We start from the raw sequence: 23,931 nt of genomic DNA on the forward strand, positions 1-23,931 counted from the left end.
TCACTTCTTTTTGTCTTTTTGTTTTTTCTCCGGCTTACGATTCTGCTCTGCGGTCGTCACGCCGCGCGGCATGATGAGCACGCTGCCGTCGGCGCTGTACTGGAGCGAGTACTCGCTGGGGGGGTAGGGCCGGCCCTCCTCGTCCCGGAGCTGAGTGAACACCTCCTGGTACAGACTCTGCATCTTCTGCTTCATCTGCCGGATGGAGCGGATGAACTCCATCTTCTCCTTCAGCAGCCGGGCCTTGTCGCGCCGCAGGTCTTGGACGCCCTGCTCCAGGTTGATGATGGTGTCCAGCTTGCGCTTGCGGCAGTTCTGCGCCGCCATCTTGTTCTTGCCGCGCCGGCGGATGTCGCGGATGAGGGCCAGCTGGGGTTCGCTCAGGTGGTGCTTGGCCAGGAGCTCGTTGAACTCCTCCACCGGCAGGTTGATGATCTTTTCGTTGGAGAAGGGGATCTTCATGGCGCGGGCTCGGCGTTCGTCGCGGCTCGAGTGCTTGTCGAGCAAGTCCTGAGGAGGCTGAAGCTTCGAGCTCTGTTTGTCTCGGACAGTCTTCTTGCCGGTGGGGATGGGGAGCTCGGGGTGCTCGGCGAAGGCGGAGGACAGCGGCAGGTTGTAGGTGTGATTGTGGCTGATGCTGTCGAGCTGAGGGAGGCTGTGGAACTGGGAGGGGTCCTGATAGCTCATCCGACAGAGCTTGCTGTAGCCGGGCTGGTAACCGCCGACAGCGCCTTCCTCCGGCTCCACCGTGGCAACCTCAGAGTCGGTGCTGTAGCCCACCGCTCCCTCCTCTGAGAAGGTGGCTGAGGTCGAAGAGGAAGAAGCTGCAGAGGAGCAGGACGTCTCGGAGCTGCTCGGCGAAGCCGGGCTGTGGCTGGAATCCAGAGAAAGACCGGAATCTGAGTCGAGCTCGTCCTCCAGCTGGGAAGCCTGCGCCTGGCTGAAGCCCTCCTCCATGGCGAGGTCCAGCAGGCTGATCTCGTCCAGCATGGACTCCTCCAACAGGGTGCTGAATGGATCTGGAAGGATGGGCGTGGACGTGACGTTGTTACTGGTGCTGTTGATGTGCGGCGGGAGGAAGATCCCCGTCAGGTTGGTGGCTCCGAACGTGGAGTTGATGTTGGACGAGTTGCCGGACGACACTCTGAGCATGGTGGTTCTCGGGGCGACGCTGGAAGAGTCTATCTGGGTGTTGAAGATCTGGGGGAAGTCTTGGCTGCAGCTGGGGAGCGAGGCCTGGTGGAGGCTGACGTCCTGGTTTATGGGCGTGGAGCGAGTAGAAAGTTCAAAGTTTGCCGACGTGTTCGACTCCGTTGTGCCAGATGTGTCGCTGCCGCTGCCGCTGCTCGAGTCGCTGTTGTTCACTTCCATCGCCTTCAACACAAACACGCTGTTAGTTCCCTCTAATTATAATACATGGTTTATATTAACGGTGTCAGCATAAAATAAATACTAGGCTTTACACCATCAGGACTTTTGGGGCCGATCACCGATCAGTGAGTTTAAATAAACCGATCACAGATCCGATCACGTCTTCTTTGTCCACGCTCCGTCTCTTAAACTCGGCTTCTCCTCCTCGTGTTCCCTTCAGGTACATTTGAAACATTTTGCAGATGCTTCCCCACGAGGTTCTTTAGTGTTTTATCTGTCTGCCCACAAACACCCACATGTTTGTTTGAATCCGACAGCTCATGATTCAAGATTCAAAAAACTTTATTGTCCGTCACATCGAGACAGGGCTCAAAACTAACTAACATGTCGGTGGTGTGGAACTTCTTCGGAGTAAATGAGACAGATAAAACCCAAGCCATCTGTAATCTATCCTTCCTCCCTTCCTTCCTTCCTTCCTTCCCTCCTTCATCCCTTCCTTCCTTCCTTACATCCTTCCCTCCTTCATCCCTTCCTTCCATCCTTCCTCCCTCCAATAAAACACAAGCCATCTGCAATCTATGCAACGGGAGCATCTGCAAAAAGTTTCAACATGACGACATTGATCGGATCGGTGAATTAAGACATTACAGCCGATCTCACTAATTACATAAAATGCTAAATATCGGCCGATCCGATAAAGCCCATCAGATCTGCGTAAAGCCTGATAAATACATGTGTTTAAAAGGAAGGACATACTTGTAGCTCCATGATGGCCATAATGTCTTGCCACTGCTGCTCCAGGTCCAGCTGTGGCTCTGCTGGGGGCAGCTGTGGCGCCACAGTGAGGCCCTGAGACGTAGAAGGAACTTCTTCAGTGGAAACCGATATCTCCGGGGTGACGACCGGGGCTGGGAACTGATCAAAAACAACAACTCTCGTTAAATAGAAACTAATCATTTGACCCTTTTTTTTCCACAGCAAGCCTTCTATAAATACCCCTACAGGGTTTTGAATTGTGTGTTTTTACCTCTGATTCTTCTCCAAAAGGGAACGTGGCCTCCAACAGCCGCAAGCATTCCTGTAGAGACAGTGACGTCTGTGAGCCGAGTCCTGGGAGCTGAGTAACAACAAAAAAGGTCAAACCTATCAATTCTTTTAATAAACCGCTCTGTGTGAGAATCACTGTGCTGACCAACGGACGCTTCTCCTCGTTAACATAATCAAGTGTTAGACTCGACGACGCCATCTAAATCAAACAGGAAGGAGTATTTTCAGACCTCAGAGCCTCCAGAGCAGCAGAGAGAATAAAAAACCCCGATGTATTAACCAGAACCTGACAGATATATATATCAGAGGAGTCAAACTCATATTCATTCAAGGGCCACATACAGACTGATTTCATCTGATGTGGGTCGGATCATTAAAAAAGATGGAAGAAAGGAAGGAAATAAGAAGGGAAGGAAGGAAAGACAGATGGAAGGAAGGAAGGAAGGAAGGAAGGGAGGAAGGACAGAATGAAGAAAGGAAGGAAGAAAAGATAAAAGGAAGGAAGGAAGGAAGGTAGGAAGGACAGATGGAAGGAAGGACAGAATGAAGAAAGGAAGGAAGAAAGGGAGGAAGGAAGGAAGGACAGATGGAAAGAAGGACAGAAGAAAGAAAGGGAGGAAGGACAGATGGAAGGAAGGGACAAAGAAAGGATAAAAGGAAGGTAGGAAGGACAGATGGAAGGAAGGACAGAATGAAGAAAGGAAGGAAGAAAGGATAAAAGGAAGGAAGGAAGGAAGGAAGGAAGGAAGGAAGAACAGATGGAAGGAAGGACAGAAGGAAGAAAGGGAGGAAGGACAGATGGAAGGAAGGAAGGAAGGAAGGAAGGAAGGAAGGAACAAAGAAAGGATAAAAGGAAGGAAGGAAGGACAGATGGAAGGAAGGATGGAAGGAAGGGAGGAAGGAAGGACAGATGGAAAGAAGGACAGAAGGAAGAAAGGGAGGAAGGACAGATGGAAGGAAGGACAGAATGAAGAAAGGAAGGAAGAAAGGATAAAAGGAAGGAAGGAAGGGCAGATGGAAAGAAGGACAGAAGGACAGAAGGAAGAAAGGGAGGAAGGACAGATGGAAGGAAGGAACAAAGAAAGGATAAAAGGAAGGTAGGAAGGACAGATGGAAGGAAGGACAGAAGGAAGGAAGGACAGAAGGAAGAAAGGGAGGAAGGACAGATGGAAGGAAGGAAGGAAAGAAGGAAGGAAGGAAGGAAGGAACAAAGAAAGGATAAAAGGAAGGAAAGAAGGACAGATGGAAGGAAGGACAGAATGAAGAAAGGAAGGAAGAAAGGATAAAAGGAAGGAAGGAAGGACAGATGGAAGGAAGTAAAAGAACACAGGAAGGAAAGTGGGCCGGATTGCACCCCTTGGCGGGCCGGTTCTGGCCCACGGGCCGCATGTTTGACACCCCTGAGATATATAATCATACTGGCCTGTATGTGCTGCTATATTTCTATTTTTTAACTTTATATAGGCGGCACTTCCTGTGAGTTTGATCCTTCTTCTTAACTAAAGTTATATATTTCTACTTACATGAGTTAACCCTCCTGTTGTGCTCAGGTCAAGGAAGGAAGGAAGGAAGGAAGGAACGAACAAAATGAGGGAGGAGTGAAGGAAGGGAGGAAAGGAGGAAAGAAGGAAGGAAGGAAGGGAGGAAAGGAGGAAAGAAGGAAGGAAGGGAGGGAGAAAAGGAGGAAAGAAGGAAGGAAGGAAGGGGGGAAAGGAGGAAAGAAGGAAGGAAGGGAGGGAGGAAATGAGGGAGGAAGGAAGTAAGGAAGGATGGAAGGAACGAACAAAATGAGGAAGGAGCGAAGGAAGGGAGGAAAGGAGGAAAGAAGGAAGGGAGGAAAGGAGGAAAAGAGGAAGGAAGTAAGGAGAGGAAAGAAGGAATGAGGAAGGAAGGAAAGAAGGAAGGAAGGAAGGAAGGAGGGAAGGAAGAGAGGAAAAGAGGGAGGAAGGAAGGAAGGAAGGAAGGAAATGAGGGAGGAAGGAAGAAAGGAAGGAGGAAAAGAGGAAGGAAGTAAGGAGAGGAAAGAAGGAATGAGGAAGGAAGGAAGGAAGGAAGGAAGGAAGGAAGGAAGGAAGGAATAGTCAAAAGAGATAGGGTCAATTTGACCCGGGAGCACAACAGGAGGGTTAATAATATACATACACATGTTTTTTTGGGGGGGTTTTTATCCATAGTTATTTTATAATGATTAAATTCCCAGTGACGTTTTCCTATTTCCGAGCTCTGACGTCAGTTATAAGTTAAATATCACGGCCTCCATTACACGTCTTAGTAACTAGATTTTAGGAATCATTGCTTTAAATTAATTTAGGCAAGTAAAAAAAAAAACCTTTAAAGGAGAAGTACACCAATGTTTACGGGCAGCTTCATAACATCAGACGGTCTGAAACAGGGGTGTCAAACATGAGGCCGGTGGGCCAGAACCAGCCCGCTGAGAGGTCCAATCCGGCCCAGTTTCCTTCCTGTGTTCTTTTCCTTCCTTCCTTCTGTCCTTCCTCCCTACCTTTCATCTTTCCTTCCTGTGTTCTTTTCCTCCCTTCCATCTGTCCTTCCTCCCTCCCTTTCATCTTTCCTTCCTGAGTTCTTTTCCTTCCTTCCACCTATCCTTCCATCTTTCCTTCCTTCATTCCTTCCTCCCTTCCATATTTCCTTCCTGTCTTCTTTTCCAACCTTTCCTTCCTTTTCTTTCTTCCCTCCTCACTTTTATTCTTTCCTTCCTTCCACTTGTCCTTCCATTTGTCCTTCCTCCCTTTCTTCCTTCCTTCCTTCCTTCCTTCCTTCCTGGGCCAGAACCAGCCCGCCGAGAGGTCCAATCCGGCCCAGTTTCCTTCCTTCCTTCCTTCCTTCCTTCCTTCCTGCCTTCCTTCCATCTGTCCTTCCTCCCTCCCTTTCATCTTTCCTTCCTGTCTGCTTTCCCTCCTTCGACCCATCCTTCCATCTTTCCTTCCTGTCTTCTTTTCCAACCTTTCCTTCCTTTTCTTTCTTCCCTCCTCACTTTTATTCTTCCCTTCCTTCCACTTGTCCTTCCTTCCTTCTCCTTCTCGTTCATTCCCAATTTCCTTCCATTTGTCCTTCCTCCCTTTCTGCCTTCCTTCCTTCCTTCCTTCCTTCCTGGGCCAGAACCAGCCCGCCGAAGGGTCCAATCCGGCGCACTTTCCTTCCTTCCTTCCTTCCTTCCTTCCATCTGTCCTTCCTCCCTCCCTTTCATCTTTCCTTCCTGTCTGCTTTCCCTCCTTCCACCCATCCTTCCATCTTTCCTTCCTGTCTTCTTTTCCAACCTTTCCTTCCTTTTCTTTCTTCCCCCCTCACTTTTATTCTTTCCTTCCTTCCACTTGTCCTTCCGTTCTTCTCCTTCTCGTTCCTTCCCAATTTCCTTCCATTTGTCCTTCCTCCCTTTCTGCCTTCCTTCCTTCCTTCCTTCCATCTTTTTAATGATCCGGCCCACATGAGATCAAATTGGTCTGTATGTGGCCCTTGAATGAAAATGAGTTTAACACCCATGACTTATAGAATACTTGAAGCCTTACACACCCAGTATATGATAGTGGGAGTGAAGAGTTTTAGGAGAAGTTTGAGTTTTTATATGTTGGGGCTCACACATACAGTAAAAAGGGGATTTTAGACATTACACCAGAACAACTCAATAAATGTAATATGCAGATTCCTGACCTCTGTAATAGATGTGGAGAAGATACGGTCATGTCCAAAAATACAAGAATTTAGGGAAGAGGTTAGAGGAGGAGGAGATTCTATCAATTAGACGAGTGATGGAAGCCACATGTTTCCTTCTGGGCTTATATCCTGTAGGACAGGGGTGTCAAACATGTGGCCCGTGGGCCAGAACCGGCCCGCCAAGACGTCCAATCCAATTCCTTCCTGTCTTCTTTTCCTTCCTACCCTCCTGTCATCTGTCCTTCTTTGTTTCCTTCCCTCCGTCCTTCCTTCCTTCCTTCCATCTTTCCTTAATTTTCTTTTCCTTTCTTCCTTTCCTTCCTTCCTTCCTTCCTTCCTTCTTTGTTTCCTTCCCTCCGTCCTTCCTTCCTTCCTTCCATCTTTCCTTAATTTTCTTTTCCTTTCTTCCCTTCCTTCCTTCCTAATCCGTTTTCCTTCCTTCCTCCCTTCCTTCCTTCCTTCATCTTCTTTTCCTTTCCTTTCATCCTTCCTTCCTTTCTTATCTTCTTTTCCTTTTTTTCCCTTCCTTCCTAATCCCTTTTCCTTCCTTTCTTCCTTCCTTTTGTCTTTCCTTCCCTCCTTTCTTTCCTTCCTATCACTTTTCCCTTCTTTCCTTCCTTCCTTCCTTCCTTCCTTCCTTCCTTCCTTCCTTCCATCTTTCCTTCCATCTTTTTAATGATCCGGCCCACATCAGATCAAATTGGTCTGTATGTGGCCCTTGAATGAAGATGAGTTTGACACCCCTCAAAATGAGTTAAATAGTTAATCAGTCCTTTGCTGTGTTAAAGAAAGACACCCATCTCTCTTCAGTTAACGAACATTCATGTGAACACAATTATTATTATTATGGAGGTTATATCTTTATATTATACTTTAAATCATTAACGTAACTATCCGAACAAGCCTAACTGCTTTTTAAAAATCTCTCTTAATTGTTTCCACACAGTCATAAAAACTCAAAGCTGAGGGAGTGAATCCTTTAAAGACTGACTTCCGAGTCTAGTTTACAAGTTTACAGTTATCAGGGCGTGTTGCGGTAGTTTAAAAGCCTTTTGTGTCTGAAACCCGAATTAACCCGTCTCTCCGTCACCTGACCTGACTCGTTTGACAATGACAAGAATCTAAAAAGGGAGTGGAGTTAGAAAAAGAAGTGAGGCTAGCCAAACATCTGTGGCTCCTCGTCTCAGGCTGGCAGCTATACAAGCATAAACACACCCAGATATGAGTGAATGGAGTAGAGATGCATTGTGGGTAATGTAGGCGGGGGGTTTTCGATTAGGAAAAAGGAATGAATGGATTTTTAAAAATGTGATATCTCCGGCTCTGATCTTCTTTTAGAGAAGTGTAGAAATATTCTGATAATCGATTAATCGTGTCGTACATTTGTTCTATGCTAAGTTTTATGCTTTTCTTCTTCTATGGTTATTAATGAATCGGATCATTTTGGACTGTAAGGCGTGTGTCATGTGACGATATTAGATTAGGAACGATTTTATTTTTTAAATTTTTTTTATTCTCTCTCTCTCTACCTACCTACCCCCCCTCTCTCTCTCTACCTACCTCTCTCTCTCTCTACCTACCTACCTACCTCTCTCTCTCTACATACCTACCCCTCTCTCTCTCTCTCTCTCTATACCTACCTACCCCTCTCTCTCTCTATACCTACCTACCTACCTACCTCTCTCTCTCTCTCTCTCTTTCATGTTTTTATGTTGTTTTTCTGCCATAATGTGACAGATAATAATGTTTTCTTTAAATCTTGAGCTGTTCAGTAAACTTGTAAAATATTAAACCGACATGAAAAACAATCGTGGATCTTTACCCTGCCCGAAAAATGTGTGATATGATATTTTTACTGCTAACCAAATGATTAAACCACTAATTTATAATGAGAATGATCATCGGTCACTGCCATGTAGAAGTGCAATACTAAATCTGTAGAGTGCTCTTCTAACTATGTTACTTAAAACTGCTGGAGTAGCTGTACGGAGACTATAGAAACCAAAAGGGAGGCACGAATGACAACAAATTAATCATTACCTTATTTTTAAATTAGGGGTGCACGATAAGTATCGGTCCGATAACTATCGGCCCGATATCAGGAAATTATGACGTCATTCCTATAAATACGATATCATGACTTATCGGGCCCGATAACATATTATATACGTATTTGGATATCACACTTAAATCATAGAAACATGAACATAAAAGGTCGGAAAATGACTTGCAAACAGGTAAAGGTGAATTTCCGTCACCACCTGAATGCATCACAACATCACAACAAGCGTACAAGATGGCGGCAGTAGTGTGGGACTTTTTTAAAGTTTCGGAGGAGGACAATTCACTGGCTGTTTGCAACAAATGTTCACGAAAAATACCACGGGGAGGGAGAAGTGGCATCTCCTTCAATACTTCCAACCTGAGAAGTCACCTACAACACAACCATCGATTTGACGGAGTTTTCAAAGCGTACGAGGACGCCTGCTCCGCTAAAGGCGGTAACAAGCCAGCCGCTAAGAAGTCACCTGGACTTACACCCATCGGTGAGGCTTTCGAGAAGTCTAAGAAATTTACCAGAGATGACACAAGGGCTAAAGCTATTGGGAATTTAATCATGGACATGATGGCGCTAGACGACCAGCCCTTCACCCTCGTTGAAGACAGAGGCTTTACTCGTCTTGTTAATCACTTGGAGCCGCGATTCACCATGCCGAGCCGCCGCTACTTTGCTGATGTGTGCCTTCCAGCGAAATATGAAGCGATAGCCAAATGCATCCACACTTTAATCGACGACAACAACAACAACGACATAAGCTTCACCATGGACATTTGGACTTGTGATTTCAGCCCGGTAAGCATGATGAGTCTGACTGCGCAGTGGTTGAATGCAGACTTCAAACTACACAGGGCGGTGTTGCATTCTCAGGAGCTTCCCGGCTCACACACAGCTGCAGCGATTCACCAGGCTTTAGAAGTGCATTATTTATTTTTTGGAACTTGTGGAATGCACATTTTCACTTTATTTACTTTAAAACCTGGTGCAAAGTATTTCAGTTCTAGAGGCCTTTATTTTTTGATGGTCATTTGAAATATCAAATAGCTTTATTTGATCTGGATCTTTTAGCAAATGTTTGCTTGCTAATAGTTTTTCATCTGAAAAAATAAATACCTTCATTTTAAGAGTTGAAACTGTTTTTGGTTTTATTTATAGTATTGATGTCATGATATATATTCAATCCACTTTTGCGCATTAGTCTTTCTTATCTCCAGGAATGTTATCGGTTATCGGTATCGGCCTTTGGAAGCAGAAAGTTATCGGTTATCGGTATCGGTTTAAAAAAAAAGTTATCGTGCATCCCTATTTTAAATATCTTTTTTGGCTATGATAAGAGTATAAAATATCGCCCGTTTGCATTTGTCAAATCAGCTTTACCGTAAGTGTCACTGAGTCTGTTGTAACAAAAGTAGGAGCCTTTTATCTCTTTGATGTCGACCTCTAAAATAATAAATGTTATACTGTAAATGAGCTTGTGTCTTGTGTTCTTAGGCAACTGGTGAGAAGAAAGTAAGTTAGAAATGTCTCCTGATGACTAAGAAAAACTCATCTTCAAGCAGAAAAAATGATCTTTTATCACCAGTTTGCTGCTCCTGAGTTTTAATCATCTTTTTATGTATGAGGCGGTTTAACGTGCCGCCTCCCGCTGGACTAAACACTAAACGATAAGGAGGGGCCGCTCGGTCTACAAACCTGCTCTGGGATGCTCTCTCCCGTCTCTCCGTCTACCGGCTGAGCTCCTTGTAAATTCACTCCATTCCTCCAGCTCTCCTGCTGCTGCTCCTCGTTCCCGTCTTTGTTCTCCGTTGGGCTGGGCTGCTTCTCCTCCTCGCTCTCCTTCTGACGGTTGCTGTAGTTGAACACTTCTCTTCCCGCGCCGAGGTCGATGTCCTGTCGCCATAGGATGTCAATCAAGTCAATGTCCTGGAAAAACAGATTGTAACCATTGAAAAATGGCCCTGTATACAGAGAGAAGTTATTTTAATAACTGTGTAAGTAAGTGCTCAAACTGTAGCAAGGTACAAATGAAACTCAACATCTCTGGGCTACGTATGACTGAAATGATCTATTATATCTACTTATATGTGATTATAAGCTCGTACTGCTATTAGGTTAAGAGTCAATCATTTTGGGAAAGTAAAAGGGGGGCAGATCATGTAACAGCAATGTAGTCAGATGATGCAACCATGACACAAACACTTTGGCATGGTGGTTATCATGTGACCCAAAAAGAAGTCTCGGCTCATTACAGCCCAACAATGTCTTTTGTGTGACCCCTAACGACACTGCATCAGCGTGACCGCTCGATGTCGATGTTCTCTGATAACTTCAAAGTTTAACTAAGCCAAAAAAGAAAAAGAAAAAAAGAAGTATATTAACGTAGAAGTTTTAAAAGAGTCGAAGCTAAAAAGAGTCATTGTGCATTTCAAACATACATTAAATCAGCGATCAGAATCACAGCTGCGACGAATCTGACACAACTGGTTTGACTAAAAATATCAGTCACTGATAAAAGACCAGGGGTGTGGACCATGAATGATATTGGTGTGAAATGTCACCTAAAAATAGACTTTGCTTCTTCATTTTTAGGATTACTGTCCACTTGTGTTTTACGCTGCCACATACACTAAAACTTTGTAAAGCAAACAACAGCAGAGTGACTGATTTGAAGTTATTATAAAGGAGTATTTAGAGTGACAGAGAAAAGAAAGGGGCTTTTCTACTTGGCTTTGGATGAGCCCAACCTTGAAGACTCAGAATTGGTTTATTACTAGTAGTAGTATTGGTTTTAGTACTTTGTTTTATTTTTATATTATAATTGGGTTGCTGTTTTTTTAAATGTATGTTTTTATGCTTCCAATTCTTACTATTAAATGTTTATGTAAAGCACACTGAGTTGCTCCTGTGTATGAAATGCATTATATAAATAAAGCTGCCTTGCCTTGCCTTGCCTATTTGCATATATGTAAAATAAAAGTCAGAGGAAATAGTAAAATAAAACACATGAGCAGGTGAGGTAGAAACCAACTCTGAGTTTATCTTAAAACCTCACCTATAAAACATTTATATCCATTTAATTCCTCACCTGTTTTAACCTAAATACGACATAAACTGCTGCATCTTTTTGTTCATTATGAGAGCCAAAAAGCATCTGTCAAAAAGTAGGTTCACCACCAATTTTTTGACAGATGCTCCCCAGTGTGTTAGAAAGCAGAAACCAGCTGCAGTACCTCTTTGGTGAGGTCGTCGTTGCCATCCCTGCTCTCCTGCTCCTGGTTGCCCTCTGGGGCCACGGCTCCCAGGCTGCCGTCCGCTGCGTTCAAGTTATACGTGGATTCAGATGCTCCACTTCCTCCCCTCATGGCCGGGGTAGCGTCAGGGTTGTTAACGTCCTCTAGGCCGGCCCCATTGTCCAGGGTAATGCTGGGGCTGGACTGGCTGCTGGCGGACACCACAGTCTCCGAGTCACGATGCACTAGCCAGGTGTTGAGCTCGGTACTGGGCACGGAGAGGCGATCCAGCTGTCGCACCTGGTTCAGCAGCCGCCGAGTGGTGAAGAAGTGGTCCAGGTCCACACTCTTTGGATGGATGCCATAGCCGTCCAGCGTGTTGCGCAGGTTGTGAAACTGTGTCTGGGTGTAGGCTGAGCTAGGGCCCAGGATGATCTCTCTCAGTGGGGGCAGCTGATTGCTTAGATAGGTGTCAACGTCCACCCGCACCCCAATGAGACTCAGAAGGATGGTGAACTGAATCAGGCCCTCTGTGAAGTACTTTTTCAGGTAAAGCATTTCTTTACAAAGGAACAAAAGGTGAAAGTAAAAAACAAAAACAAAAACGGGGCCAACTAGCTCGGTTCACTACTTCTGCACGTGCGCTTGAGGACTGAGAAAAACACATGAAAAACTGTTTGGGATAGTCGGCGAGGGGAAGGGTCTTCTTCTTCTTCTTATTGGGCAACAAACAAGTTTTATTAAAGGTGTTAAAGATCCAGGCTGGGGTTTCCACTTCTTCTGCCAGAGTCCAGTTTGTGCTCAAAGCTTTGTTCTTCATATGGGTCTTGTCTTCCAGTTCCTGACAAGAGTGAGAAATTACATTATTATTGCACTTTTATAATAAAAAAACACTAATTTCAACCCTCCAGACACCATAAACAAAGTCTAACATCACCTACCTAACATTTGCATTAAAGCACATGGTTTTTTTTTTTATGGAGATGGAGAGAAAATCAGGACATGCTTAGCTCTCCCAGCTGCAGCCACTCCTCCATCCATCCTCTCCTCCCCAAAAGACTACAGAGAGAGCTATAGGCTTCACCCCACCCTTGACAGGACAACTACTTCTTGTGGGTGCTGCTGAAGGTGAATGAGGGAGTCGAGGCTGGTTTGGCTGGGTTAGCTTAACAGCAGCAGGCAGGAAGGCTTGCAGGCAGGGTCCCTCCCTCCTTCCTCCTCCTCCTCTTCCTCTTCTTCCTCCTTTTATAAGGCTAAACCCCTAGCTACCTTATATATATTTTAACACCTGGCTGCTTCTTATCAGACACATATAAATCACCCTTTTCCACAAAATACACCTTTAATATACAAAATAACTTGCTTTTCTTGCTTTTTAAAAATAAAGTGACAGTATCTACTAGCATCAAACAATCTCCCTAGCAACAAGTGGTGAAAAGGTGAGTGACATATATTGCAGCCAATCACAAGGCTAGACCGGGACAACGACACATGACTCCAGACGTGATGAGCCAATAGAAATAAGACATGTGGGCGGGGCTTAAATGGAACGCTTAACTACTATTGGAGGAACTGCCACCAAGCCCTTAAAATACGTTGCTAGCCTGTGTGAGCTAAGTTGAAGCTAATGACGGTTCAAACTACTTTAAAAAAGTGACTAATAACACAAACAAGATGTGTCACAGCATCCGGTGACACACACATAAACCCCAGCAAACCTGGCTTTGTGTACGCTACTGTTTTGATAAGATAAATCACTGATATCAACGTAACGGTTAATGCATTTTCTTTAATAATACTTACACATGATAATAATAACAACTCATTCACACCACAAATAAAGTTCATTGTGACCTACCTAATGACTGTAATTAAAGTCCCGTTTCGTTAGGAGCTCCACAGTTGTTGTCCGGTATTGCATCCTCCAGCCTTTGCTCATTGAATGGCCCACCATGACTTGCAGAAATGGTGCTAGCTGGCCCCGGCTAGCCGCTAGCAGCGCCGCTTCACACCAAACACACGCTTTCCGCACAGCGCATGCGCAGAACATTCTAGTAAAAAGGGCAAGCTTTCATCACCAGACTGAGGAGAAAATCCCCCTGATATTTAAATTACACAAAACACTCTTTAAAAAAAAAAACATATAATGTTGAAAAGCGGTTAAAAAAGTATTCAGATGTTTTATTTAAGTATAACTACCAATGCATCAATATAAAATACTCGATAGAAAGTAAAAAAAACCTGCATGAAAACTCCTATTTCAGTAAAGTATGTTAAAATACTGCAGTAGAAGTACATCAGTACTATGAGCTTGATCTAGTTGAAGTATTAGTTAATTATTAGAATACTTTTACTTGTAGTAAAGTAGTACTTTTACAAGTAGTAAAAGTACATAAGTATTATGATATATTATATCAGTATTATGATATAGTTAAAGTATTGTTACTACAATAACTATATGAAGCTCATAATACTGCTGTACTTTTACCACAAGTAAAAGTACTGCAGTATGAGCTTGATGTAGTATGCAGTATTACAGTAAAAGTACTGCAGTATTATGAGTGATGTAGTATGTAGTATTACAGTAAAAGTAGTGATATATTATTATATATGACTTCATTAGATTATTAATAGTGAAGCATCAGTGTTACACTACTTTATATACAGTTAGCTAGTTTATACTACTTTATATACAGTTAGCTAGTTTATACTACTTTATATACAGTTAGCTAGTTTACACTACTTTATATACAGTTAGCTAGTTTATACTACTTTATATACAGTTAGCTAGTTTACACTACTTTATATACAGTTAGCTAGTTTACACTACTTTATATACAGTTAGCTAGTTTATACTACTTTATATACAGTTAGCTAGTTTACACTACTTTATATACAGTTAGCTAGTTTATACTACTTTATATACAGTTAGCTAGTTTACACTACTTTATATACAGTTAGCTAGTTTACACTACTTTATATACAGTTAGCTAGTTTACACTACTTTATATACAGTTAGCTAGTTTACACTACTTTATATACAGTTAGCTAGTTTATACCACTTTATATACAGTTAGTTAGTTTATACTACTTTATATACAGTTAGCTAGTTTATACTACTTTATATACAGTTAGCTAGTTTATACTACTTTATATACAGTTAGCTAGTTTACATTACTTTATATACAGTTAGCTAGTTTACACTACTTTATATACAGTTAGCTAGTTTACACTACTTTATATACAGTTAGCTAGTTTATACTACTTTATATACAGTTAGCTAGTTTATACTACTTTATATACAGTTAGCTAGTTTAGTCCAGTGGTTCCCAACCTAGGGGTGGGGCCCCTCCAAAGGGTCAGCAGATAAATCTGAGAGGTCATGAGAGGATCAGACAAATCATATAATTAATTAATCTGTGTAAAGGAGGTTGTTTTACGCTACTAAAATAAATATATAAAACAACATTTTTAGTTTGTTTTTTCTGATCAATGTTAAAGTTTCTTAAGCTTACCAGTAATAAGTAATGTGGTTCAGAAATGATCCTGCTTAAATATATTTTAGTAAGATAATGTGAATAATATGATGCTTTATTTTCATCCTCCCACAAGAATAATTGGTGTTTTATTCCAAATTTAAAGGTAAGTCATGTACCAAGTACCAAGGGTCTACTTATGCATATGATATAAAATAATATTAGATGTATAAAGAAAGATTTGTTTGTCAATAAAAACACATATGACCAAGAATATAGTGGATACGTTCATAAATGGATGATTTAAAAAAAACATTTAATAATGTTATACACGCACTCATACAAAACAAATGCATGAGTCACATACTGTAGATTTGAATTTTGTCAGGTAACTGTAAATTATATACAATTATATACACTATCAGGATCTTATAAGTGTTACAAGTTACTGTAGCTTAAAATATTAAACATTAAATCATTAAATCAGGTTTAATTAACATATAATTCATTAATCAGTCAAATCAGGCCTGTTTGAAATGTTTAAAAATGATTTCTTACCCAGCATTAATCCAAAAAATATTGATCTTGACAGAACGCACAAGACTTTAAATTAAATACCACTTTTATTTCTCCTTGTAGATCATAACAAAATACTTTTTCTGGAGCTCTTATATCTTTAAATATTGACTCCCATGAGGTTGACAGGCCTGCCGTGGTATCGCTTTGAGATGTCTGCTTCAATCTGCAAAAAAAATAAAATAAAAAAAAAACAGACGACAGTAGAGGAAGTCAGCCATCAATAATAATCATTTGCAGTAATTCTCATTAATGCTGACATCCTTACAAAGTGTCACAACAAGTATCAACTATTTCTAACACAGACGTAACGATCAGATGACGATTATCTGCTTCCTCGGTTTATTGATTTCTAAAAACCTCGACTGAGAAATGATGATCTGCCCCAACCCTCCTGTTGTCCTCAAGTCAAGGATGGACTGAGGAAGGAAGGAAGGAAGGAAGGAAGGGAGGAAAGAAGGAAGGAAAGGATGACGAAGTAAAGGAGTAAGGAGGGAGGGAGGGAGGAAAAGAGGAAGGCAGTAAGGAGAGAAGGAAGGGGGGAAGGAAGGAAAGGTGGAAGGAAGGAAGGAGTAAGGAGGGAGGGAGGGAGGAAAAGAGGAAGGCAGTAAGGAGAGAAGGAAGGAAAGGTGGAAGGAAGGAAGGAGAGGGGGAGGGAGGAAAAGGGGAAGGAAGGAGGGAGGGAGGGAGAAAAAGGGGAAGGAAGTAAGGAGAGAAGGAAGGAAGGAAAAGAAGGACAGAAGGAAGGAAGGAAAGAAGGAGAGAAGGAAGGAAGGAAGGAAGGACAGAAGAAAGGAAGGAAGAGAAGGAGAAGAACGACGGAAAAAAGGAAGGAAGGAAAGAAGGAAGGAAAAGTGGAAGGAAGGAAGGAGGGAGGGAGGGAGGGAGGGAGGGATGGAGGAAAAGGGGAAGGAAGGAAGGAGAAAAGGAAGGAAGGAAAAGAAGGACAGAAGGAAGGAAGGAAGGAAGGAAAGAAGGGAGAGAAGGAAGGAAGGAAAAGAAGGACAGAAGGAAGGAAAGAAGGACAGAACGATAGAAGGAAAGCTGGACAGAAAGAAGGAGAGAAGGACAGAAAGAAGGAAGGAAAAGAAGGATAGAAGGAAGGAAGGAAAGAAGGAGAGAGGGAAGGAAAGAAGGACAGAAGGAAGGAAAAGAAGGACAGAAAGAACGAAAGAAGGACAGAAGGATAGAAGGAAAAGAAGGACAGAAGGAAGGAAGGAAGGAAGGAAGGAAGGAAGGAAGGAAGGAACAGTCTAAAGAGAGATGGGGTCAGTTTGACCCGGGAGGACGACAGGGGGGGTACTAACCTGTTTCTGGAGTTCCCGGGTCCGTCCCCCCAGCAGGTCCACGCGAGGCTCCAGTCTGGACTGCTCCTCCAGGGCTTCCTGCCGTCTCTCAACCATCGTGGTTCCCTTCAGCACCAGGATGTCGGCCTGCTTCAGCTTCTGCCTCAGCACCTCCGACACTCGCTCCACATACCTGAACACACACACAGTTCATATTAAGGAAGGAAGGAAGGAAGGAAAGGAGGAAGGAAGGAAGGAAGGAAGGAAGGAAGGAAGGAAAGAAGGGAGGAAAGAAGGGAAGGAGGGAGGGAGGGAGGAAAGGAAGGAAGGGAGGGAAGTATGAGGAAAGGAGGGAGGGAGAGAAGGAAAGAAAGAAGGACAGAGGAAAGAAGGGAGGAAGGAAAGAAGGGAGGGAGGAAAGGAAGGAAGGAAATGAGGGAGGAAAGGAAAGGAGGAAGGTAGGAGGGAGGGAGGGAAGGAAGGAAAGAAGGAAGAAAGGTAGGAGGGAGGGCGGGAAGGAAGGAAGGACAGAAGGAAGGAAGGAAAGGAGGGAGGAAGGAAGGAGGGAAAGGAGGAAGGAAGGAGGGAAGGAAGGAAGGAAGGAAGGAAGGGAAGGAGGGAGGGAGGAAGGAAGGAAGGAAGGAAGGAAGGAGGGAGGGAGGGAGGAAGAAAGGAAGGAAGGACAGAGGAAGGAAGGACAGAAGGAAGGAAGGGAGGAAGGAAGGGAGGAAAGAAGGAAGGACAGAAGGAAGGAAAAGAGGGAGGAAGGAAAGGAGATAATAAGAAAAAGATAAAGAAAAGGATGTAAATGTCACTTCTTTCTGCTTTTTTCCCCCTGACTGGATTTCTAGATTGGTGCTGAAGTAATATCAGAAGGAAGGAAAGTATGAGGGAAGGAGGGAGGGAGAGAAGGAAAGAAAGAAGGACAGAGGAAAGAAGGGAGGAAAGAAGGGAGGGAGGGAGGGAGGGAGGAAGGAAGGAAGGAAGGAAGAAAGGAGAGAGGAAGGAAGGACAGAAGGAAGGAAGGCAGGAGGGAGGGAGGGGAGGAAGGACAGAAGGAAGGAAAGGAGGACGGACGAAAGAAGGAAGGAAGGAAGGTAGGAGGGAGGGAAGGACAGAAGGAAGGAAAGGAGGAAGGTAGGTAGAAGGGAGGAAGGAAGGAAGGAAGGAATAAAGGAAGGGGAGAGGAAAGAAGGACAGAAGGAAGGAGAGAGGAAGGAAGGACAGAAGGAAGTACAGAAGGAAGGAAGGGAGGAAAGAAGGAAGGACAGACAGAAGGAAGGGAAGAAAGGAAAGGAGGAAGTGAGGACGGAGGAAAGAAGGAAGGAAGGAAGGTAGGAGGGAGGGAGGGAAGGAAGGACAGAAGGAAGGAAGGTAGGTAGGTAGGAGGGAGGAAGGAAGGAAGGACAGAAGGAAGGAAAGGAGGAAAGGAAAGGAGGACGGAGGAAAGAAGGAAGGAAGGAAGGTAGGAGGGAGGGAAGGACAGAAGGAAGGAAGGGAGGAAGGTAGGTAGGAGGGAGGAAGGAAGGAAGGACAGAAGGAAGGACAGAAGGAAGGAAGGAAGGACAGAAGGAAGGAAGGAAGGACAGAAGGAAGGAAGGAAGGACAGAAGGAAGGAAGGGAGGAAGGTAGGTAGGAGGGAGGAAGGAAGGAAGGACAGAAGGAAGGACAGAAGGAAGGACAGAAGGAAGGAAGGAAGGAAAGGAGGAAGGAAGGTCTTCAGTAAGGCAGCGTACCGTGGCGAGGCCTGGATCATGAACAGGAAGGGAGGACGGAGGAAGGAAGGAAGGAAGGAAGGAAGGAAAGGAGGGAGGAAGGACAGAAGGAAGGAAGGAAGGAAAGGAAGGAAGGAAGGAAGGAAGGTCTTCAGTAAGGCAGCGTACCGTGGCGAGGCCTGGATCATGAACAGGAAGGGAGGACGGAGGACGGAAGGAAGGAAGGAAGGAAGGAAAGGAAGGAAGGAAGGAAGGAAGGAAAGGAAGGAAGGAAGGAAGGTCTTCAGTAAGGCAGCGTACCGTGGCGAGGCCTGGATCATGAACAGGAAGGGAGGACGGAGGAAAGAAGGAAGGAAGGAAGGAAGCAAGGAAGGTCTTCAGTAAGGCAGAGTACCGTGGCGAGGCCTGGATCATGAACAGGAAGGGAGGACGGAGGAAAGAAGGAAGGAAGGAAGGAAGGAAGGAAGGAAAGAAAGGAGGGAGGAAGGAAGGAAGGAAGGTCTTCAGTAAGGCAGCGTACCGTGGCGAGGCCTGGATCATGAACAGGAAGGGAGGCCGGAGGAAGGAAGGAAGGAAGGAAAGGAAAGGAGGGAGGAAGGAAGGACAGAAGGAAAGAAGGAAAGGAGGGAGGAAGGAAGGTCTTCAGTAAGGCAGCGTACCGTGGCGAGGCCTGGATCATGAACAGGAAGGGAGGACGGAGGAAAGAAGGAAGGAAGGAAGGAAGGAAGGAAGGTCTTCAGTAAGGCAGAGTACCGTGGCGAGGCCTGGATCATGAACAGGAAGGGAGGACGGAGGAAAGAAGGAAGGAAGGAAGGAAAGAAGGAAGGAAGGAAGGAAAGGAGGGAGGAAGGAAGGAAGGAAGGTCTTCAGTAAGGCAGCGTACCGTGGCGAGGCCTGGATCATGAACAGGAAGGGAGGCCGGAGGAAGGAAGGAAGGAAGGAAAGGAAAGGAGGGAGGAAGGAAGGACAGAAGGAAGGAAAGGAAGGAAGGAAAGGAAGGAAGGAAGGAAGGTCTTCAGTAAGGCAGCGTACCGTGGCGAGGCCTGGATCATGAACAGGAAGGGAGGCCGGAGGAAGGAAGGAAGGAAGGAAAGGAAAGGAGGGAGGAAGGAAGGACAGAAGGAAGGAAAGGAAGGAAGGAAAGGAAGGAAGGAAGGAAGGTCTTCAGTAAGGCAGCGTACCGTGGCGAGGCCTGGATCATGAACAGGAAGGGAGGCCGGAGGAAGGAAGGAAGGAAGGAAAGGAAAGGAGGGAGGAAGGAAGGACAGAAGGAAGGAAAGGAAGGAAGGAAAGGAAGGAAGGAAGGAAGGTCTTCAGTAAGGCAGCGGTACCGTGGCGAGGCCTGGATCATGAACAGGAAGGGAGGCCGGAGGAAGGAAGGAAGGAAGGAAAGGAAAGGAGGGAGGAAGGAAGGACAGAAGGAAGGAAAGGAAGGAAGGAAAGGAAGGAAGGAAGGAAGGTCTTCAGTAAGGCAGCGTACCGTGGCGAGGCCTGGATCATGAACAGGAAGGGAGGCCGGAGGAAGGAAGGAAGGAAGGAAAGGAAAGGAGGGAGGAAGGAAGGACAGAAGGAAGGAAAGGAAGGAAGGAAAGGAAGGAAGGAAGGAAGGTCTTCAGTAAGGCAGCGTACCGTGGCGAGGCCTGGATCATGAACAGGAAGGGAGGCCGGAGGAAGGAAGGAAGGAAGGAAAGGAAAGGAGGGAGGAAGGAAGGACAGAAGGAAGGAAAGGAAGGAAGGAAAGGAAGGAAGGAAGGAAGGTCTTCAGTAAGGGCAGCGTACCGTGGCGAGGCCTGGATCATGAACAGGTGCTGCATCCGTAGAGAGGTGAGCCGGCTCAGGAGGTCCTGGACCACCGACAGCATCTTCTGGACGTGTTCCTCGGGTCTGACCCTGGATGACGGACGGAGCCTGCTGGAACTGACTCATAGCAACCACGTCCGCCTCTTCTCTCATCTCACTCATACGCTGCGTCAGGAAGAGCTCCAGCTTAATAGAAACAGGAAGTGAGGAAACGCTATATAACTCTCATGAATCTGAAGTGAGGAAACATCAAAAGGTCACATCAAAAAATAAGATTATTAAGATTAATTAAAAAAAAGGGAGGAAAGAAGGAAGGAAGGAAAGGAGGAAGGGAGGAAGGAAGGAAGGAAGGAAGGAAGGAAGGAAGGAAGGTAGGAGGGAGGGAGGGAAGGAAGGACAGAAGGAAGGAAGAAAGGAAGGAAGGAAGGTAGGAGGGAGGGAAGGAAGGAAGGAAGGAAGGAAGGAAGGAAAGGAGGGCAGGACGGAAGGAAAGGAGGGGAGGGAGGGATGGAAGGACAGAAGGAAGAAAGGAAGGAAGGAAGGAAGGTAGGAAGGAAAGGAGGGAGGAAGAAGGGAGGGAGGAAAGGAAGGAAGGAAGGAAAGAAGGGAGGGATGGAGGGAGGAAAGGAAGGGAGGAAGGAAGGAAAGGAGGGAGGTACCTACCTTCCTTCCTTATTTCCTCTGTCCTTCCTTCCTCCCTCCCTCCTTTCCTTCCTTCTTCCTCCCTTCGTTCTTTCCTTCCGTCCTTTCCTCCCTTCCTTCTTTCCTTTCCTCCCTCCCTTCTTCCTCCTTTCCTTCCTTCTTCCTCCCTTCCTTCCGTCCTTTCCTTCCTCCCTCCCTCCCTCCCTCCGTCTTTTTCCTCCCTTCCTCCCTCCCTCCCTCCGTCTTTTTCCTCCCTTCCTCCCTCCTTTCCTTCCTTCTTCCCTTTCCTCCCTTCTTCCTTCTTTCCTTTCTTTCCTCCCTTCCTCCTTCTTTCCTTTCCTCCCTCCTTTTCCTTCCTCCCTCCCTCCCTTTCTTTCCTTCCTCCCCTCCTTTCCTTTCCTCCCTTCCTTCCTTTCTTTCCTCCCTCCTTTCTTCCTTCTTCCTTCTTTCCTTTCCTCCCTTCCTTCCTCCCTCCCTCCTTTCCTTCCTTCTTCCTCCTTTCCTTCCTTGACTCGAGGACAACAGGAGGGTTAAATGTAATATTGTATAATATTATTATAGATGGATTTTGAGGTTTTGTGTAGTTTTTATATTATTACATTTTATTTAAGCTTTTAGTTTCTGTTTCTCTGTGAATCACTTTGTAATAGTTTTTTTTTTATAATGCTAAATTAAACAAAAAGTGAAAGTAAAGTTATTATTATATTTCCCCGCCTGCTTGTCAGAGACTTACCTGCCGCTCCCTACAAGTTAAAACTAATACTGTAAATTATTTGAACATATTATTTTACAGCTTGGGCCCAAAGGCATTCTCTGTCTGTGATTCTCATAAACTGGTTTTAATACTTCTACATATAAACATAAACACATTAAAATTTAATTACAACCACAAAATATGTAACCTGAAGTCACCTGCAGTAGCGTGTTCTGACCACCAGAGGGCGGCAGAAACAAGCTGACAACTCACATCACTTCATAGATTTTGGTTAAATCCTGAGGGGGAGATATGTGTCTCTTTAGCTGCTAGATGCTCATTTGTGTCTATCAGCTGTTTAGTGCTCAGCAGGAAGTGCACAGTAGCAGAAAAACATCACTAGTGAACCACAAAAGGTGCACGAAGAAGAGAAAAAAGTCTAGAAGGAAGAAAGAAGGACAGAGGAAAGAAGGGAGGAAAGAAGGGAGGGAGGACGGAAGGAAGGGAAGAAGGAAGGAGGGAGGGAGGGAAGAAGGACAGAAGGAAGAAGGAAGGAAGGAAGGGAGGGAGGAAAGGAAAGGAGGAAGGGAGGACGGAGGAAAGAAGGAATGGAAGGAAAGAAGGAAGGACAGAAGGAGGGAAGGAAGGAAAGGAAAGGTATGGAGGAAGGAAGGTAGGAAGGAAGGAAGGAAGGAGGGTAAGAGGGAGGGAGGGAAGGAAGGGAGGAAAGGAAGGAAGGAAGGGAGGACAGGAAAGGAGGAAGGGAGGACGGAGGAGAGAAGGAAGGGAAGAAGGAAGGGGAAATATGTGTCTCCTTAGCTGCTAGATGCTCATTTGTGTCCATCAGCTGTTTAGTGCTCAGCAGGAAGTGCACAGTAGCAGAAAAACATCACTAGTGAACCACAAAAGGTGCACGAAGAAGAGAAAAAAGGCTAGAAGGAAAGAAAGAAGGACAGAGGAAAGAAGGGAGGAAAGAAAGGAGGGAGGACGGAAGGAAGGGAGGAAAGGAAATGAGGAAGGGAGGACGGAGGAAAGAAGGAAGGAAGGAAGGAAGGAAGGAAAGGAAAGGAAAGGAGGAAGGGGACGGAGAAAAGAAGGAAGGAAGGAAGGAAGGTAGGAGGGAGGGAGGGTCGGAAGGAAGGAAGGAAGGTAGGTAGGAAGGAAGGAAGGAAGGAAGGTAAGAGGGAGGGAGGGAGAGGAAGGGAGGAAAGGAAGGAAGGAAGGGAGGACAGGAAAGGAGGAAGGGAGGACAGGAAAGGAGGAAGGGAGGAAAGAAGGAAGGGAAATATGTGTCTCCTTAGCTGCTAGATGCTCATTTGTGTCTATCAGCTGTTTAGTGCTCAGCAGGAAGTGCACAGTAGCAGAAAAACAGAAGGAAGGACAGAAGGACAGAAGGAAGGAAAGAAGGAAGGAAGGGAGGAAAGGAAAAGGAGGAAGGGAGGACGGAGGAAAGAAGGAAGGAAGGAAGGAAGGAAGGACAGACGGAAGGAAGGAAGGTAGGAGGGAGGGAAGGAAGGAAGGAAGGGAGGAAGGAAGGAAAGGAGGAAGGAAGGAAGGAAGGAAGGAAGGGAGGAAAGGAAAGGAGGAAGGGAGGACGGAGGAAAGAAGGAAGGAAGGAAGGATGGAAGGACAGAAGGAGGGAAGGAAGGAAAGGAAAGGTATGGAGGAAGGAAGGACAGAAGGGAGGAAGGAAGGGAAGGGAGGAAAGGAAAGGTATGGAGGAAGGAAGGACAGAAGGGAGGAAGGAAAGGAGGAAGGGAGGATGGAGAAAAGAAGGAAGGAAGGACAGAAGGAAGAAGAGAAAAAAGTCTAAAAAAAAAAAAAGCTCCAGCAACACGATTTACAAGTAGTATTTAAATTGGGTAAAAAATGTAAGAAATTGACCAAAAATGACCAATTATGTGCATCCAGACATATATGGGCCAATGGGTAATCTACCAAGATGGGTTGGAGTATATGGTCATGTGACTTCAGGCCAATTATTATCACAGACAGACAGACAGACAGGCAGGCAGACAGACAGGCAGGCAGGCAGGCAGGCAGACAGGCAGGCAGACAGACAGACAGACAGGCAGGCAGGCAGGCAGACAGACAGGCAGGCAGGCAGACAGACAGGCAGGCAGACAGACAGACAGACAGACAGGCAGGCAGGCAGACAGACAGACAGGCAGACAGGCAGACAGGCAGACAGGCAGACAGGCAGGCAGACAGGCAGACAGGCAGACAGACAGACAGACAGGCAGACAGACAGGCAGGCAGGCAGGCAGGCAGACAGGCAGACAGGCAGACAGGCAGGCAGACAGGCAGACAGACAGACAGGCAGACAGGCAGGCAGACAGACAGACAGACAGGCAGGCAGGCAG

General features: G+C 45.4%; 2 protein-coding genes across 2 annotated transcripts; both read right to left on the reverse strand.

Moving 5' to 3' along the window:
* nfe2l1b (nfe2 like bZIP transcription factor 1b) lies at positions 1–13,340 on the reverse strand. Its single transcript, XM_053341443.1, has 6 exons — positions 13,238–13,340; positions 11,380–12,220; positions 9,842–10,072; positions 2,399–2,488; positions 2,128–2,286; positions 1–1,374 (listed from the first exon to the last, which is right to left on the reverse strand). The coding sequence occupies exons 2-6, from the start codon at positions 11,935–11,937 to the stop codon at positions 1–3; spliced, it is 2,412 nt and encodes an 803-aa protein (XP_053197418.1). The 5' UTR covers positions 11,938–12,220; positions 13,238–13,340.
* Positions 13,341–15,163: 1,823 nt separating this feature from the next.
* On the reverse strand, positions 15,164–20,303 carry cdk5rap3 (CDK5 regulatory subunit associated protein 3). Its single transcript, XM_053341500.1, has 3 exons — positions 20,212–20,303; positions 16,739–16,910; positions 15,164–15,597 (listed from the first exon to the last, which is right to left on the reverse strand). The coding sequence occupies exons 1-3, from the start codon at positions 20,292–20,294 to the stop codon at positions 15,532–15,534; spliced, it is 321 nt and encodes a 106-aa protein (XP_053197475.1). The 5' UTR covers positions 20,295–20,303; the 3' UTR covers positions 15,164–15,531.
* Between the last annotated feature and the right edge of the window lie 3,628 nt (positions 20,304–23,931).

Source organism: Scomber japonicus, chromosome 20 (genome assembly GCF_027409825.1).
Source record: "Scomber japonicus isolate fScoJap1 chromosome 20, fScoJap1.pri, whole genome shotgun sequence".
Taxonomy (NCBI): Eukaryota; Metazoa; Chordata; class Actinopteri; order Scombriformes; family Scombridae; genus Scomber; species Scomber japonicus.